General features: G+C 36.8%; 1 protein-coding gene across 3 annotated transcripts in view; it reads right to left on the reverse strand.

The window, feature by feature from the left end:
• Positions 1–17314, reverse strand: part of gabbr1b (gamma-aminobutyric acid (GABA) B receptor, 1b) — a 721337-nt gene that overhangs the window by 405463 nt on the left and 298560 nt on the right. For all 3 annotated transcript variants that reach the window (XM_051933715.1, XM_051933714.1, XM_028800495.2), the window contains 2 exons: positions 8854–8946; positions 4005–4208 (listed from right to left, as the gene is read on the reverse strand). In XM_051933715.1, the coding sequence (XP_051789675.1) occupies positions 4005–4208; positions 8854–8929 (280 nt within the window). In that variant the 5' untranslated portion in view covers positions 8930–8946. The remainder of the gene's footprint in view (positions 1–4004; positions 4209–8853; positions 8947–17314) is intronic.

Genomic DNA, 17314 nt, shown 5'->3' on the forward strand with positions numbered 1-17314 from the left:
TGCTTCTCTTCCCCCCAGCACTTCCGGGTGTGGTGAAAGTGCTAAGGTCCAAGGCTGCCAAGGCATCCGGGCGCCCCCTGGCAGTGACCATGGGCCCCTACAGGGTTGAGCTTCAAAGCTCTGTACCCATGGCCCCCAAAACAACCAGGGCAGTTGCCCCCTCGTAGTCTGGAGGAGGCGCAAGCCCTCCTCCGGTCCTCCTGGGCATCCCAGCTGGGTACCACCCCCAGCCGTGTGCCACTATATATATATATATATATATATATATATATATATATATATATATATATATATACACAATAACAATTCCAATGCTATCCATATGGTCTCAAGAACTAGAAAGGCCCAATGCAAAAAGTCATGAAAAATACTCAATGCCCACCAATACCAATAAAAAACATCAAAAACAACACTACTAACACAAACAGCATCTCAGAATTGTTATGAACCAAAAATCTATTTTACAAAAAGGCTCTGTTAAATAATGAACAGCCCCAATGGCCAAAAGCCCAAATAGCACATCAGGAAATTCCTGGAAAAGCAAAGGTAGTCCAAGACAAACAAGTCCTAATCAAAGGCAAAAAACAGAGTATAAAGTAAAAAAATTAATGTAATTTACAATAATAATAAAAAGTAGGAGAGCTCACCACCACCATGAGCACATCCAGTGAAGCGCAAGGGACTGTTTGTTGTTCGTCTTTATAGGGCTGACTGCAGTCCCTTGATTATTTTGGGCAGCTGAGCATGCCTCTTGGGGAACCTTCCATAAAACACATGGTACACAGGACAAGATACAGAGATACATATAACCTAAATGGCCAACAAATGCAACGTAAACAAAGAATCAAAGGTGAATAAAACAGATATAAGCACAGCATTTAAACTCCAATCAGAGGGACTGCTGACTAAAACATAACATCAGGCTTATGAGTGCATATGAGCAAAGGTTAGAAAGTGTATTAGAAAAGTTAAAAGTAAGAGAAAATATTGCAAAAAATACTAAAGGTGAACCAAAGAGATTTCAGTAGTAAAAGAATGACCAAGTTGGGAGTGAAGTGTTTTAGGAACTGTAAGAATGAATTAAAATAGAAAATGCATTAAATTTGTTTTTGTGATGTTTTCATATATGAAGAAGTTGAAAACCTCCCAGTAGCTATTAAAAAGCTGCTCATTGATTCGGAGAGAGCAGAGAGAGAAGTGCTGCATTAATTAAAAAGGCTGAAATCAAACGACTGCCATATAAGATGTATTCTCTAGTGGTTAGGGAGTTTATTGAATGCATATGTAAACCCTTGATGCATATTATTATTTTTTTATCTCAAAAACAACCCCACAATGGGGAAATTCTTATAGATTGGATGATAGGAAAGTTTGGTACATTTTATAGAAAAGGTGATTCTGTTAACTATAGACCAGTAAGCTTAAGATGTGTCCTCCTATAGCTCAGTGTTTCCATTGTGCTGCTTCACGTCCTACACGTTTGTTTTTCTAGCACATCCCACAGATGCTGATTAGGTTTGAGATCTGAGGAAAATGGACACAAAGTCAACCTTGACCTCTTATCATGTTTTTCAAACCATTCCTGAAAAATTTTTACAGTGTGGAAGGGCACATTATCCTGATAAAAGAAGCCACTGACATCAGGAAATCTTGTTGCCATGAAGAGGTGTACATGGTCTGCAACAATCTTTAAGTAGGTGGTACATGTCAAAATAACATCCACATGAATGTCAGGATCCAAGGTTTCCCAGCAAAACATTGCCCAGAGTATCGCACAGACTCTGCTTGCTTGCATTCTGTCTGTAGTGCATCCTGCAGCCATCTCTTCCCCAGATAAACAATCCACATGCACCTGGCTGTCCACATGCTCTAAAAAAAAAAAACATAATTCATCTGACCAGGCCGCATGATCACGGTCCCATTATTGGTGCTTTTGGAAGTGGACAAGGGTGAGCTTGTGAACTCTGACCTTTATGCAGCTGTGCAGCACAACACACAGCAAGCTGTGATGCATTGTATGTTTGATACCTTTCTTTTATGGCAAAGTGGGCTAGTGTTCGCTCCCATCTGCATCAATGAGCTTTGAGCGCCCATGACCCTTTCACCGGTTCTCCTTTTGTCCTATGTTGTACCACTTTTGGTAAGTACTAACCACTTCATACCAGGAACACCCCACAACATCTACCGTTTTGGAAATGCTCTAATCCAGTCGTCTAGCTATCACAATTTGGCCCTTGTCAAAATCACTCAGATCCACTTAACCATTTTTCTTACTTCCAACACAGTACCTTCAAGATCTGACTGTTCACTTGGTACCTAATATATCCCATACCTTGGCAGGTGCCATTGTAAAGAGATAATTTATGTTATTCACTTCACCTTTCAGTGGTTTTAATTTGGATGATGAGTGTATTTTAAAACAACAATTCAGAACTACTGTAATAATTCCCTTTATTTGATCATGCCACCTCTTAATCTCCATTTGCCTAAACCAAAAAGGTTTAACTCCTTCAGTGTTTCCTCAGAGCCCATAACTCTTCATACCAGAATTAGTCTAGTCACTCTCCTCTCGACCTTCTCTAATGCTGCTACAGTATGTCTATTTTGTAGCCCAGAAACCAATACTGTACACAGTACTCCAAATGAAGTCACATCAGTGCAGTAAATAACTTACATCCTTTGACTTTTACTCCACACATCATGATACCTAACACCCTATTAGCCTTCTTGATTTCTTCTGTACACTGTCTTGATGTAGATGGCGGTGAGTCCACTAAGACTCCTAGCTCCTTCTCATAAATGCTACTTTCAAGATTCAAACTTGTTTGTGTTTTTAAAATCTACCATTTCTACTCCCCATGTCTAATATCTTACATTTACATGGATTAAATTTTATCAGCCACAGTTCTGTCCAAGCCTGTATGCTATCCAAGTCCCCATCTAACAGGTTTTCATTAATTGTACATTATCTGCCCTTCCACCTAGTTTGGAATTATCTGTAGGCTTGACAAGCTTGTTGTTTATATTCTTGTCTAGGTCATTTATGTATAATAAAAATAGCAGCAGCACCAGCACTGATTCCTGATCATCTAATTCTGAAAAACTATCACCTCATCATAACCCTAATCTTTTGTTTTTTGTGTTTGAGTCAATGCATGGGCTGCACCTTCTATACTTTATACTTTATACTGTTAGCAGACCCTAAGATATATCGCTTTAAGAGACTTTCTCTGTATAGCTTGTGGGCAATGCACTTTATCAAAGTGCAGGTTTATTAGATTTTATTTTTATTTCATTGGCCAATCAAGCAACTGCAACCCATCACCTACTGTCATGAATGGGTTTTAAAGGACTTGGGCAATGAAGAAAAAAAGAGAATGACAGGGAGAGAATGATGTGATGGTAAAGCTTCTACACTGATGCAAAAAAGTATAAAAATATCAAAAACCAAAAAGGAAAAATGCTTTTGAGGCCTCATTGGTAAAATTTCAGCAATATATATTTTCAAGCAAGGAAAAGTATAAGCAAAAAAATGGAAAAGAGACAGAATCAGTTTAGTTTAGATATAAATCTGCTAAAGTTAGGAAGAGAAACCCATGACCACTTCCCTAATTTCACCCAGGAAACAGGAATAAAGTGCTTAGGACAGAAGGGGTAAGTACACAAGCATTATGGGTAAATTAATCAAAGCAATTTAAAAGGAGAAGACTGAGCACTGCAAGGCCAAAACACAGTGGTGAAAGTAAACAGACAACAAGGGTTTAACATGTTGATTATGTTTCACTAATATGCTGGAATTCTGTAAGAAAGCAAAAAAAGCTCTGCTTATTTAATAACCAAAATGCTGATATCTAACCAAGGATATGAATGGAAAATGCTAGTAACACTATTTTCTTTCTCACAAATGGGCAAAACAACAGAGCAAGCAGATACAGTTGAGGCTATACACACACAAGAAAAACAGAAAGAGCTTCAAAGGAACAGATTAGGCAGACAGCACTTACAGCATCGGCTTTGCAGAGTCATGTCTGTCCAGGTGCCATTTTCCAAACACTTTCTGACCTTGGGTCCAACAATGATTCTGTCAGAACGACAGAGGTATTCAATCTCATAGTCGACAGGCAGAATCTCCACGTTGCGTATCTGCTCCTGAGTTAGCCCTCGGTATCGGATCCCACCTTCTCGTGGAGGCTGAATAATGCGACAACCTGCAGGAGAACAGGAGAAAATAGTGAATGTGTCCTGGATTAAAGAATCTTTATTCTGGCAAACAACAAGGAATAAACCAAATTTGCTTGTTAAATTTTAAAGTAAAACCTGAAAGATGAGAGTAGGTTTCATTGGGATGTGATTACACTGTTCTGCACCAAAATCTTACGGCACAAAAAAGTTGGTGGTGTTGAATCCATTTCTCAAGTTGTAATTTCCCTACCACAAACAGTTTCCAAAAGATATTGGATTCTGTAATAAAACACCATTTTAAAAAAAGAATTATTTTTGGTATAAGAAGTTTTCTTGCACAGAATATTATTTGAAGTATATTTTGAGCTGAAAAATAGCAATCTTCCTCATTCTTAACGTCAGTTGATGTGGAAGTAACCCAGAATCAAGAGTTTGCTATATATTTCTTTGTTCTCAATCAGTATTATTTTTGCCTCTTCTTGTTTATTCAAAATAGCCAAAAAATTATATTTAGAATGTTCCAAGGTTAAAAAGATGCTTTTTTACTGTCCAGAAGTTGTTGTTTAAATGTTTTTTACAGAAATATGCAAAGTCAGGATGATCCATCCATTATCTCGACCAGGAAAGTTAAAAAAAAAGAAGCTTGGGATGCATTTGAAAGCATGTGCCACAATTTCCTTGGGAATACAACGGCAGAAATCCATGAGGAATTAGCTGAGGAGCTTCTCTCATCCTGCCCTGCATCCGGGTGCAACATATCCTTGAAAATCCATTTGGATTTTTTTCCCTGAGAACATGTTAGCAGTCTCTGATGAACATGGTGAAAGGTTAAATCAGGACATGGTTTAATCGAGAGACATTGTAATAGAAAGTGAAATGAGTCTGTGTTAGCACCTTCAGAGGTTTATATGAGGTAAAAAAACTACCAAGTGACTACTTTTTGTAAGTAATGTAGCTGCCAAAAATGTAAGGTGTGGTTAAGTACGGAAAAGACGCGTGCCGAAAGAGATCTCTCAGTCCAAAAGTTCGTTTTTAAAATATTTAGTGAAAATTAAAAGCAAATAACCAACACAAGAATATAAGAAAAAATAGCTACACATGTAGAATAAAAGGCAAAAAAAAGGGAAAAAAATTTATCTTCTATAAACTTAGCTTTTCTTGAAAAACTTGTTATTTCTCTACTTAAAGGTTCTTAATTTCTTCTTCTGTATGCATTAAGCATACGATATAGTACTTAAATAAGCACTGTTTTCTTAGAGTTGTTTGACACACTCAAAAGACCCGTAGGCCTGCAGGCACGGTTAAAAACCTTATGCCTTCCGCACCTTACTCATGGCAAGGCTGTAACTAACTAACTGAAGAATATTTACTCCAAGCTGTTAGAAATGACAAGAATATACCAATTCAGTTGTACTTATGGGGGTTATAGGAACCTTCCATAGATTATGCATTGTCATCTAATAAAATATTAATGAATTTTATAGAACTAGGAAAATGGCTCTTACAAGTAATTATCCACCTTCAAAAAAGGACAAGCATCCATGTGTTGGTTTGTGTATCTGTGTGTCTGTCTGGTTAGGAAACAAATGTAAAAATACACAAAACATGTAGAAGAAAGAGCAAAACAAGAATAAAAATAATAATAAAAATATAAAATAAGGGTCTAAAAAAAAAAAAAAAAATTGATCTTATCAGTATACTCTGTTGTCCGATGCTATACCCCAGCAAAAGCAGCATGGTGGTGATTTTCCTGCACCCGGCTGGGCCACGTGACAAGGTTTATAGCTGTAATAATGCCAATGACAAATAGCTTTTCATAGTAGGAAATGGATGAGTGAACATAAAATTGTGGGAAAAAAAGAAAAATTGTGGGAAACCAAAGCCCCAACATGACTTGGCTAGATTCACTAAACCTCGCCAATGCAGTAGTGACCATCACTACATTTTTCCAGCAGAACACTTTATAAGAGTGGTCAGATCGATAAGTGACAGTGAAAGGACGTGGTGGAAACAGACATCTCTATCCAAAATGGAAGAAAACTATGCGAAGGAAAGAAATCAGGTGTGTATTATTATATCAGACCAAATGTACAACCCTTGTATCAAAAAAAGAGGTCTACATTGATTACTTAGATTTCAACACATATTAGATAGGTAGCACAGCTACTTATATTTAAAATAATTACATGTGTAATTTATCATTTTTTTCAAGTCTAAATGTAATGAGAGGAGTATGTGGCATTGGGTATTTTAATAAAATAAATCAATAAAGGAGCTCTCAAATTTATGTGGGGTGCAGGAGCGTGTGTGGTAGAGTGGCACAGCGGCTCATAGAGTATAAATTGGGGTGATTGACTGGGTATGCATTCACGTGAAGACATACACAGTTCAGTTGATTAGCTTGTTAATGTTCTGGGGTCTGTAATTAGCACCAGCAGACCTGAATCCCAATGAGTATAAGAGGAGCCTGAGCAGAGAGAAAAGGGGAGAGATTGCAATGGAAAGATAAAATGGCAGAATCAGGAAGGTGAACCAGTGTGGTGGAAGGGAGACAGAGTGGTCAGAGGCCCAGCAAGGGTGCCTAGGGAATGGCGTTCCAAGGATGGATCATTCCTGCTGAGCACCACTGAGTAGTTTTTAGAGATTCTGCAGACGGCATTGTAGGAGGCAGGAAAGTAGGAGTTGGGCTCTGGCCCTGCCAGCAGATACTAATGGAGGCAGTTGGGGCAGGAGCCAGAGAGTGTGACTGCATGTGTCTGTGTCTCTGGCAGCTTCAAGACCCAGGAAGGGTGAGCTGGGGAGGCGGGAAGAGAAAAACACGCTGGGCTGACAGGTGACTGAAGGAAAAGAAACTAATGTCGTCATAATTTTATATTTGGATTTTATGGGATCTATTTATTGTTGATTTTATCCCCATGATGAACACTAGTTTTACAGAGTATTTATTGACAGCACTACACTCTGCACTTTGAAGAATTGAAACCTTGTTTGATGGGAATAAAAAAACTAGCAGTTCTTTCACCTATGCTTGACTGTGTGTGTCCTCATTTGCCCGTCTCATCCTTGGTTACATTATCAACAGATCCAGGTTTAAGCTGCCAAGGAACCTGAAGCCAACCTGGAACATTACTCTAAATAATTCATTTTAAAAATATATTACATTTTTTCTCTAAAATAGTGTTGTTTTTCTTCATTTTAACCCTTCATCTCTCAAAAATTGGATGTGATGGAGCAATTCTGTTGCCAGGTGTGGATTCAGCACCGTGAAATCTATAAAGAACATCTAAAATTTTTGATGGGACCAAAAATATTTTTTATTTGCAGACAAGTATTATTTTAGCCGTCAATATAAATCGTTCAGGCTTATTATTGAGCTTAGCTGTTAATTAACTTTTTATGGTCAACTTGCATTTGCTATATATAATTCTTTCTAGAGAATCCAATGTCTGTTTGTGTGTACGCCCCTTCTTGATATATTGGTGTGACAGTTGTGCTTGTAAAACCTTACTCCTAACATTAAGAGCAGAAATTCAGTTGCCTGTTATAAGGATCTGTGATGCTGATGTACAGTTTGCATGGAGGCTTGCCACATGTATAACAGAAGATAAGAATATATATTTTTTCACTTTTCACTTGAATGTATGTTGTTACACATGCACATCAGAGGGTCACCCTCCGTGTTTCTCCCAGGTATGTAGTTTCACCACTGCCCGAGAGGGAACACTACTATTCTCTTCATTTGCCTCCACAGTGACGAGAAACCACCCAGTGAGGACATGTGACGTTGTCTTTTCCGGTTCCTAGGCCATAAAAGCACAGCCACCCACAAGGAGGTGGAGTCTGACTGGGAGAGTGAAGAGATAGAGCTCTTTCATACCTTGATCCCATTATTACCTAAAGAAGCCTTTGAGAGGCATGGGTTCTGTTGTTTATAATGCCATTGGTGAATCCTTTGTTTGTTACTGCACCATTGTGTACTGTTTTTGTTGATTATTAGAAGTCAACAGGTACAATTGTGTTGGAGTCTCAACATTTATCTTATATTTTGATCTGTCATTCCCTCAGATGACCACAATACGTATAATTGTTGTGTATAGTGTGATCATGCTGCCATCGATGCCTGTAATCTTGCATTGTGAACTGCAAAAAGTGACTCCAGTTTTAAGTAAAGATGGCCATTTGAGAACCTTGAGTATTTAAGTAACATGATCCCTACAGAGTGTGCTTGCATTATGTGAAACTCTGCAGCAAAAGCATTCACACGATTTATTTAGCTGTCTGGCTCTTCCCAGATTTTGCATTTTTTATTTTTGGGTTTAGTAAGATTCATTTATGAAACAGACCTCTGTGTGATGATCTGTTCAGTTACTGCACCATGTACAGGCTACTCAGACGAAATTGACATGCACACAATGTGCGTATTTGTTTTTGTGCGCTTAACTTGCAATTGCTTATCTAATCATAATGTTTTTGAGGCAGAAAGTGTTTTAAAATTGTATTGAACTGCTAAAGAAAAACAAAGACAGCAAGTCATTTGAAACTCAGAGGAGCAAAGAGGTTCTCAAGAAATCAATTCAGAGGCAAAGATATTGAACCGTGTCTTTTTATAAAGAACAGACAAGCAGCCTGATACTTTCTGTATATATAAAGACAGACATACAAACAACCTACCGACTGTTGTGTTGTAGAGGGAGGCTCCCATAGGAAGAAGGCTAATGAGGACAACCAAGAAGAGGAACATATCCATATCTGAAAGAAGAGAGCCTGTGCAAAAGAGAAAAACAAATAAATAGTAATTTTTCATTCATTAAAACCAGTTTCCCTTGTTGATAACAGTAAAGTTATATATGAAAAAAGAGCAGCACAGCTACTGAAAGACAACTCTCTATTACAATAAAAAAATCTTGGAAAGGGATATGAGACATGACTTTCTCAGAGAGACACTTTGATATCCTGTGAGACCAGACTTTGCGCCAAGAGATTTAACCACGCCTGGGGCTGGAAATAAAAGACAAAGAGTAGATGACAAAGTAGAATGTTGTAAAGAATTCAAAAATGTTGGCGTAATACAAATGCAGAGCAGATTAGAGATAATGGAAGTACGAAAATTCGAAAGTCTCAAAAAAATGATAGTAAAGATCGCATTAGCGCAAACAAACGGAAATTATTACTCGTGAAATAATGGAACAGCGAAAAGAGATTGAATATATTCTTTGGATTTAAACTTTAAGTTGAAGACTTGTAGATTGTCTAATTCGTGTTGCCATCAGGGAAAAGTAGTGTTTCTTTCCCAATGAAGAGGCGTATCCATGAGAATTAAAAGATTTGTTGTTTGGTGAAAGTGAAATCCCACGAGAGAAAATTTCAAGCCCTGCGAGACAAGACTTAATGCAAAGAGATTTGGAAAAGTCCTGCCCACATCTAAAACATTTACAACCACGCACACGGTTCAATCATTTCTCATTTTTGTGAATGCTATTGTCAGACACAGTTTGTGTAGAGAGGAAGAAAAGATATTCACTCAAGGGCAGTTATACGTTGCGTTGTCTCAATGTAATTCCAAACACGGAATCAAAATTCAGTGCAATATTGTCGAAAAGGTAAAAGCGAAAAGAGATCGAAAATATAGACATAGGTGATGTTTGGCTTTAAACTTTAAGTAGGAGACTTGTAGGTCGTCTAATTCATGTTGCCATCAGGGAAAAGTAGTGTTTCTTCCCAATGAAGAGACGTATCCATGAGAATTAACAGTTTTGTTGTTTGGTGAAAGTCAAATCCACATACGTGAGTGCCAGAGATGCAAATTTGCTGGTGTATAGCACAGGCAGGGGGGTTGGCGAGCAAAATGAGCAGGGGGCAGAGCACCCTAGTATAGACAGATATTCAATCCTCCTCTTCCCTGAAGTGCACCGCTCAGGTTTGCATGTCTCTGACTCCCAAAGCCACCCTCCAACTCATTCATTCTCTAGCTAAGCAGGAACCATAGCGCAGTGTCTCCTTCTCCACAATGCAGTATGTATAATAAACCTTAAAATCTGTGCTAGACTGCTATTTATTCTGCAACTGTATTCAGGTAGAATAACATAAAAGTCCAAAATTATTCTAGAAGTCTTCAACAGAGACATTCCTACCCATTTAGTGCAGTGGTAGTGCTGCTGCTTTGCAGTAAGGAGACTGTGGAAGATTGTGGGTTCGCTTCCCGGTTCCTCCCTGTGTAGATAGCGCTTTGAGTACTGAGAAAAGCGCTATATAAATGTAATGAATTATTATTATTATTTATGTCAATTATTCATCCAAAAATCCATCTATGTTTGAACATGTCAGATCCAATTTAGGGGCCTCAGCCAATCCCAAGAAGTGGCATAGGACTGGAAACCACTCCTGAACATGGTATCAGACCTTCGCAGATCCATATTCACAATGAATTTGATATTGTTACATTAGAATCTATCCTAAAGACCACAGAATTGCTCTCAAATAAACAAATATCCGGGGAGAGGTTTAAAGAGACAAAGACGACCAGCAAACAGAACTTGCATTCTACAAATCTAAAATCTAAGTGTTACATAAAAAATATTTAACATAGTATCTTTCTAAAGTGAACATCTCATGATGTTTCACTATTACTAAAACAAGAATTAATTACCTATATGAGGTGGTAAGATGGCATTAGTCTTGTTGCTACCTCCTGGCTCCACACACCCATGTTTAATTTTTGAGGTCCTGTTTGTTTGGGGTCTACACATTCTACCCATATCAGCACTAGATTTCTGCAGGTAGTCCAGTTTCTCCCACATACAAAAGAAGAGTAAGTTAGGTTGTTAGTCTAAATTAGCCCTGAGTTAGTGTATGTGAGTTGGTCCTGAGGTGGACTGCTACAGTATCTGTTTGGTTCTTTGCATCCATTAGTGCAAAGACATGGTATGACTCCTTGAAAAAGCAGGTTAAGAAAACAACCCAATATTTACATTTTGTATTTCCAGTTAGAGAGCAGGGAGGTTACGTGACATGGTCAGGTTCACTACTAAAAATTGAAACCGCACAGAAGGAATCTCACCTCCTTAATATGTATTGTTGTGTCACCCATTATCTGTATATAGTTTTGGATGTTTGGATTTCATATTTGAATATGCATTAATAACTGGTATGCTACATGGTAAAAAAAACTGCAGGTATCTGCAATTAACCTCTAACTCAAGTCAACTCAAACACATGACTAAATCATAGTAAGTCAAGAGTAGGAAAGTCAGTCTAAACTAACTCTGAGAAATATGGGAAAAATTGCAACCAAACATAACAGTAACCAAGAAATGACTTAATGAAGCAGTGATCAGAGAATCCTGATATTTAAGCCAGCTGGATTTAGTCTTTTGCTGTTCATCACCATTAAGTTGTATGTCAAAGTGATTATAAGCATTGTTTTATTTACTGTACTGACTGTTACATTTACTGTACTATATACACAGTGTTCTGATAACACTCGTCACATCTGGACTGGCTCTAACGGACACACCTGTCACTTAATGCACACATATCATCAAATATACATTTACTTGTGGATACACATCAGCTATTATATCTATGCTACAAAAAGTCCATCTTGAGACTTGACTTAAAAACTAAAGTGATTTAGGTGAAATTACTTTTGCTCATGTCTCACGTACCTTAGGTTGTTTTATATGCAAAGGACGCGAGCCTAGAATTTTCATATGAAAATTACTCATTCCAAGGAAGATTTGATATGTATGTGGTCAATTTTCATCAACTCTACTGACATTTTCATTATTGATGTCTACAAATTGCAATGACACACAATATTCTAATAACCTAGATTTGGAAAATTCTGTTTGTTACACATTGAAGCTATGCTTTTTATTTTTTCAATGGTTGAAACTAACAAAACACAAACAAGTAAATGTTTAATCAGTTCACAGGTTCTATGAGTTTAGAAAAAAATGAAATTGAAATGGATATTTAGTTACATATCAATTTTATAACATGACGGTACCAATAAAATTATTAATAAAAGTACAATTAAACTGGCCAGCTGTCAAGGGCTTATTCCTGACTTATAGACATAGATATGCTGCAGCTCTCTGACATCCTGACTAAGAAATATTCTACACAGAAAAACAGAAATATGCCTCCCCCAGAACAAGCTTCAGCCTGCGATACCATACATCACATTTAGCAAAATCTGAACATCATAAATTAAACACAACACAGTTTAATCATGGATTTAATTGAACTTGTAATTCCAAAGTGGGGTATTTTCATTCTGGTACATAAAAGAGTACTACTAATTCATAAAATTACTATGCTGATCCTGAAGGGCAGTATAATAAATATCTTTATAACCAATTAAAATATTACCTCTGTTAAAAATTATGACCTGAACAATGAGAATCCCTCCTATTTCATTAATAACTGAGTTGGCATATTTAAGTACTATAGTAGGAAACATGTTTAGCACTGCTGTCATCACAAAAGTGAACAGATCAACCACTTCTGCTAACATAAGGAACTTTCACTCTGGCTTGTCATCAACAATATTCTCACAATGATTGTTTTCTCACTTGTCTATTATAGTCAAATAAAAAGTGAAAAAGCACAAAGATTTATTTAAATAGGAATTGGGAGATAAAGTGTACTTAGAAACTGAGCAAAAATTTTGTAACCAGTCAGTCCTATCTTTTGTCAAAACCTGAATCAGAAACCAAAAGTGATAATTTAAAAAAATTAAGATGAGTTTTTATACCCAACATTTAAAATACACTGCACACTAAAGTAAATTTAATTCAATCTTGAATATTCTGTGGTGACTTTATATACTGTCACAAAAAGACAATGCACACCCACATGCTCCCAGATGCTAACCACGTTAACCAAAGACGTAAGAACCACAACATGGCAATGCCTCATAGCAAACAATATGGCATGAAAAACATAACATTAATAACTTATTGGAACAGAATACTAAAGTATTAAACAATGCTTTTATCATCAACCAAACTGAATAAACTCACCAGGAGCTGAAAGATTTAATTATCACTATAAACCAGAACTTTTAATTCAGAGATTGCAATGTAATAATTATGAACACAATAACAGAGAAAAGATATATCTGAATAATCAGTTAAAAGAGAATAAGGAAAAATAATTTATATGTAATAAAAGACCAGCAGGAAATCATAATTCAACACCGCAAGACAAAAATGATACACTTCAAGTATGTTATAGCAAATTATACATGTCAGGTTTAGAACCAAACCCAGCAGGCACTCTTTCATTTTTCAGCAGCATAAATTGTCCAAAACTGACCAAAGAAGAAGCAGATGCGCTTGACACACAACTACCAACATTTGAATTTCATAAAGCACTTAGTCTTCAGTCCTATATTTTTAGCATCTTTTTGAGAATTGTTTATCAGAATGAAAGAGGATATAAAATATAACTTAGAAATACCACTGCATATAAACACAGCAATCATCTCTCTATTATTGCAATTAGGCTACAATACAATTAATAATTTTTTATTAATATAGATGTCAAAATTATAAGCACAGAGTAAAGTAGAGGAAGCAAGCAAGGTTACAAAGATAAGAATATTCAGATAAACTAATGAGTAGTGAAGGGAAAGGCTTGCAGACCATTGCAAACTATAAACCGAGAGCATCTTCTGGTGATGAGTGGAACAGCTAAGTTTTACTTTGCACACAGTTTTACAACACTGTGACCCGTATTGAAAAACAAAAGCCTATACTTTAACACTAACATCAAAATATTTAAGTTAAATGTTCTCAGTGTCATGTTATATGGCTCACCATGCTGGAAGATGAAAAAGAGCATCTGCTGAAAACTAGGCATTTTCCAGATAAAATGTCTCAGATGTATCAAGCGAATTATTGCAAGAATTGTTACACAAACCAGAAAATACAAACACATAACTCCAGTTCTCAAGTCCTCACACTGGCTCCCAATTAAGCATAGGGCTGATTTCAATCTTCTCTTTTAAACTTATAAAGACTTAAATGGCCAAGGCCCTGCTTACTTATCTAAACATATCATTACTTACAAACCAGAACACACATTGACATCTCAAGATTCCGGCCTATTTAAGATCCCAAAGATTAATAAAATAACAGTGGGAGGTCGAGCTTTTAGGTACAGAGCCCCGAAGCTGTTGAATGATATGCCTGCTTATTAAGAGATGCTCCTTCAGTCTCAGCTTTAAAATCCTGGCTGAAGACTCACTAATTTAGTGTAGAGTATCCTGACTAGAGCTGCTGATTAGCTGTGCACACTGCATTTCTATTTCTTAGTCAGTTGTACAGAAATAAGTATAATATTTTTAAACCATTACTAACACTCCCCTATTCTGTTTCTCTTCTTGGTGTCTGGATGTGCTCTCTTAAGCTAGGCTGCACTCCTTGGATAAAGGAGCATTGGAATCATAAGATTCTCTCATCAGATTGGATGGAGAGCACAGACTCCACTATAGAAAACTCAGAAGTGTGTAGGCAGCCAGCTGACTAATGTCTCCAGGACTGTGACTTTCTTTTTGACTTTCTCTTGTATGATTTTAATCTCCACCGTTGTCAACTGACCATAGTTCATCAATTAATTATTGGCCATATTTGTTGGTTTCGACTTATATTTTATCAGTTCCTATCTTGTTCTTTGTGTTTTAACAAATCTGCATTTATATGTGTACCAGTTCTATATTTAGTAATTATAGTAATCTGTACTTGTATTTTATCTGAGAATTGTTCACAATGCTCTGCACCTGCACTGAGTGAGGAATGCTATACAAAAATAAGTTGCATTGTATTGAATTGTAAAGGAATTTTCTGGCGAAATACCATCAAAAACAAAGACCTGCTTCAGTCAGCAAATGTAGTTATCATGTAGAGAAGGTGGAGATGCCTGGACCACATCCTTTTTATGCAACCTGATACTAATTTTTGCATTACACTGGACACCATGAGAGAAGCACAGAGAAGACTACCCAAGAGAGACACTTCACTAATCTAAGAAAAAACATAAAGGAAGAAATGAAAGGATGTGACATGACATGGGCAACAGCCAGAAGAAAGGCAGCAAACTGTCTGATGTAGAAAACACTTGTGGGAGCTTCGTGTGTCAGTAGGCACAACAAGTCCTGATTCCTGACTTCAGTTTCACAAAACTGATGCTAAATCGAATACAAACTCTTTAAAAGCAGTATTTTTAATTGGGGGATTTTAAAACCTTTTTGGGGTAGAAAACAAAATATTATCTCCTAAATATTTGCACACACTACTGCATTTACCTACATTTTTAAATAGCCATATAATGCAGGTAATCCAAAGCACCCCAGCAAAACAAATTTAATATATTGGCTCATGATAACAATACTGCAGAGCAGCACAGTACATTTTTAAAAAATGAAACATGCTGCATATTGTCAACATGAAAATACACCAATGCACCATTGTGCACACTATGGTTTTCCCACAGGAAAATGCACTACATAGGAACTCACTCCTTACTCTGACCTTTTCTGTTTCCTGATTCCTGTTAGATGAAGGTAAGGAAATGCAGCTCCAGGTATGTGGACTCCCAGCTGGATCCTCTGTAGTTTGCCTATACAGAAAGCTGTAGTCAAATATGCCTTCCATTACACATGTCAACATATGGGCTGTTTAGATACATATTTAAGAGTTACCTTTGTTGATTTCAGCATCATTTCTAGACTTTTATAGGGTGAGTTCTCTTGGCTGGTTGCGTCTGACTCCAACTACATTTGGGATTATCATGCTCCTCACTGACTAGAGGCAATGTGTCAGATTGAGTAAACTCATCTTGGATGCATTAACTTTCAGCATAGGACCAGCACAGGCCTGTGTGCTATAGTATTTTCCTTTTAGTATTTACACAAAAGACTACACTTCCACAGATCGCTTTGTAAAATGCCTTAAGTTTGATAATGATACTATGATGACTTGTTTCATTCATGAAGGTGACAATGTCTGCATATAGAAGGCAGAAGGTAGTTTCCTGGTGCAGTTAAAACAGTGTAAATACTTAGAAAAATATAGACTCCACTGTGTAGTTCTTCATTTCCCTGTTTATTATAATTTATCTAAATCTGAAATGGGAAATTAACATTAAGTCCATTGTTGAAAACTGTACAGAGAATCTATTTTCTAAGACAGTTAATTATAGACAGTTAAAGAAATTTAAATTGCCAAAGCCATAGCTATTCCAGTTCTACACTGCCATCACTGAGTCTATCCTAATGTCCTCCATATCTGTTTGAAATGAAGCAATCACTACTGAGGGCAAGGTCAGACTTTAGCTTATCATCTGGTCAGCAGAGAAGATAATTGATTGCGACTTGCCCAAACTCCATATTCTAAAAGCCATACAAGCAAGCTTATTGCTGACCTTTTCCCATCCTGGACATCATATCTTTAAAGTCCTTCTTTCTGGGAAGCATTACAGTTCACTGAGGTTAAAAACAAGCAGTTTTTCCCAAAGCAGTAAATCTTATTAACATTTCTTATACTTCTAACGATCCATATGATGTTATAGTTGTTTTATGTGCGTATATTTAATGTGTCAGTCTAACTAACCACTAACGCAAATTCCTTGTATTTGTAAATGTACTTGGCTAACAAAGTGATTCTAATTCTATATCACCTTGATCAAGCTTGATTTATGAAATGCATATTTACCACAAATGATATGTCTAGGATGTTCCAACTATTTATAACCCAATATTCAGTCATTTGATACAGAAAAGACTTTTAGATTAAGGGTATTATACAACTCAAATATGACTATTGTTATTGCTGATGTACTGACATCACAGCGTTTCCTTCATATGGCACTGGGGAACCAAGCTTGTCCACTTTCGCATACTTTTCTTGCACCTTATATTGAGCCTTCTGCCTTGGTTATACTGTGTGAAGGAATATAAATATAAGGGGAATGCAGCACAAAGCTCAAGATAGACTTGCATACAAATAATAAATTATTTTATGTACAAGACCCAAGTAAATCCCTGCAGGATGTCATCAAGCTTATCAGTTCCTTTTCAGAAATATCTACCTTCTCAATTAATTGGATTAAATCCACAATCCTATTA

Source organism: Erpetoichthys calabaricus, chromosome 1 (genome assembly GCF_900747795.2).
Source record: "Erpetoichthys calabaricus chromosome 1, fErpCal1.3, whole genome shotgun sequence".
Lineage (NCBI taxonomy): Eukaryota > Metazoa > Chordata > Cladistia > Polypteriformes > Polypteridae > Erpetoichthys > Erpetoichthys calabaricus.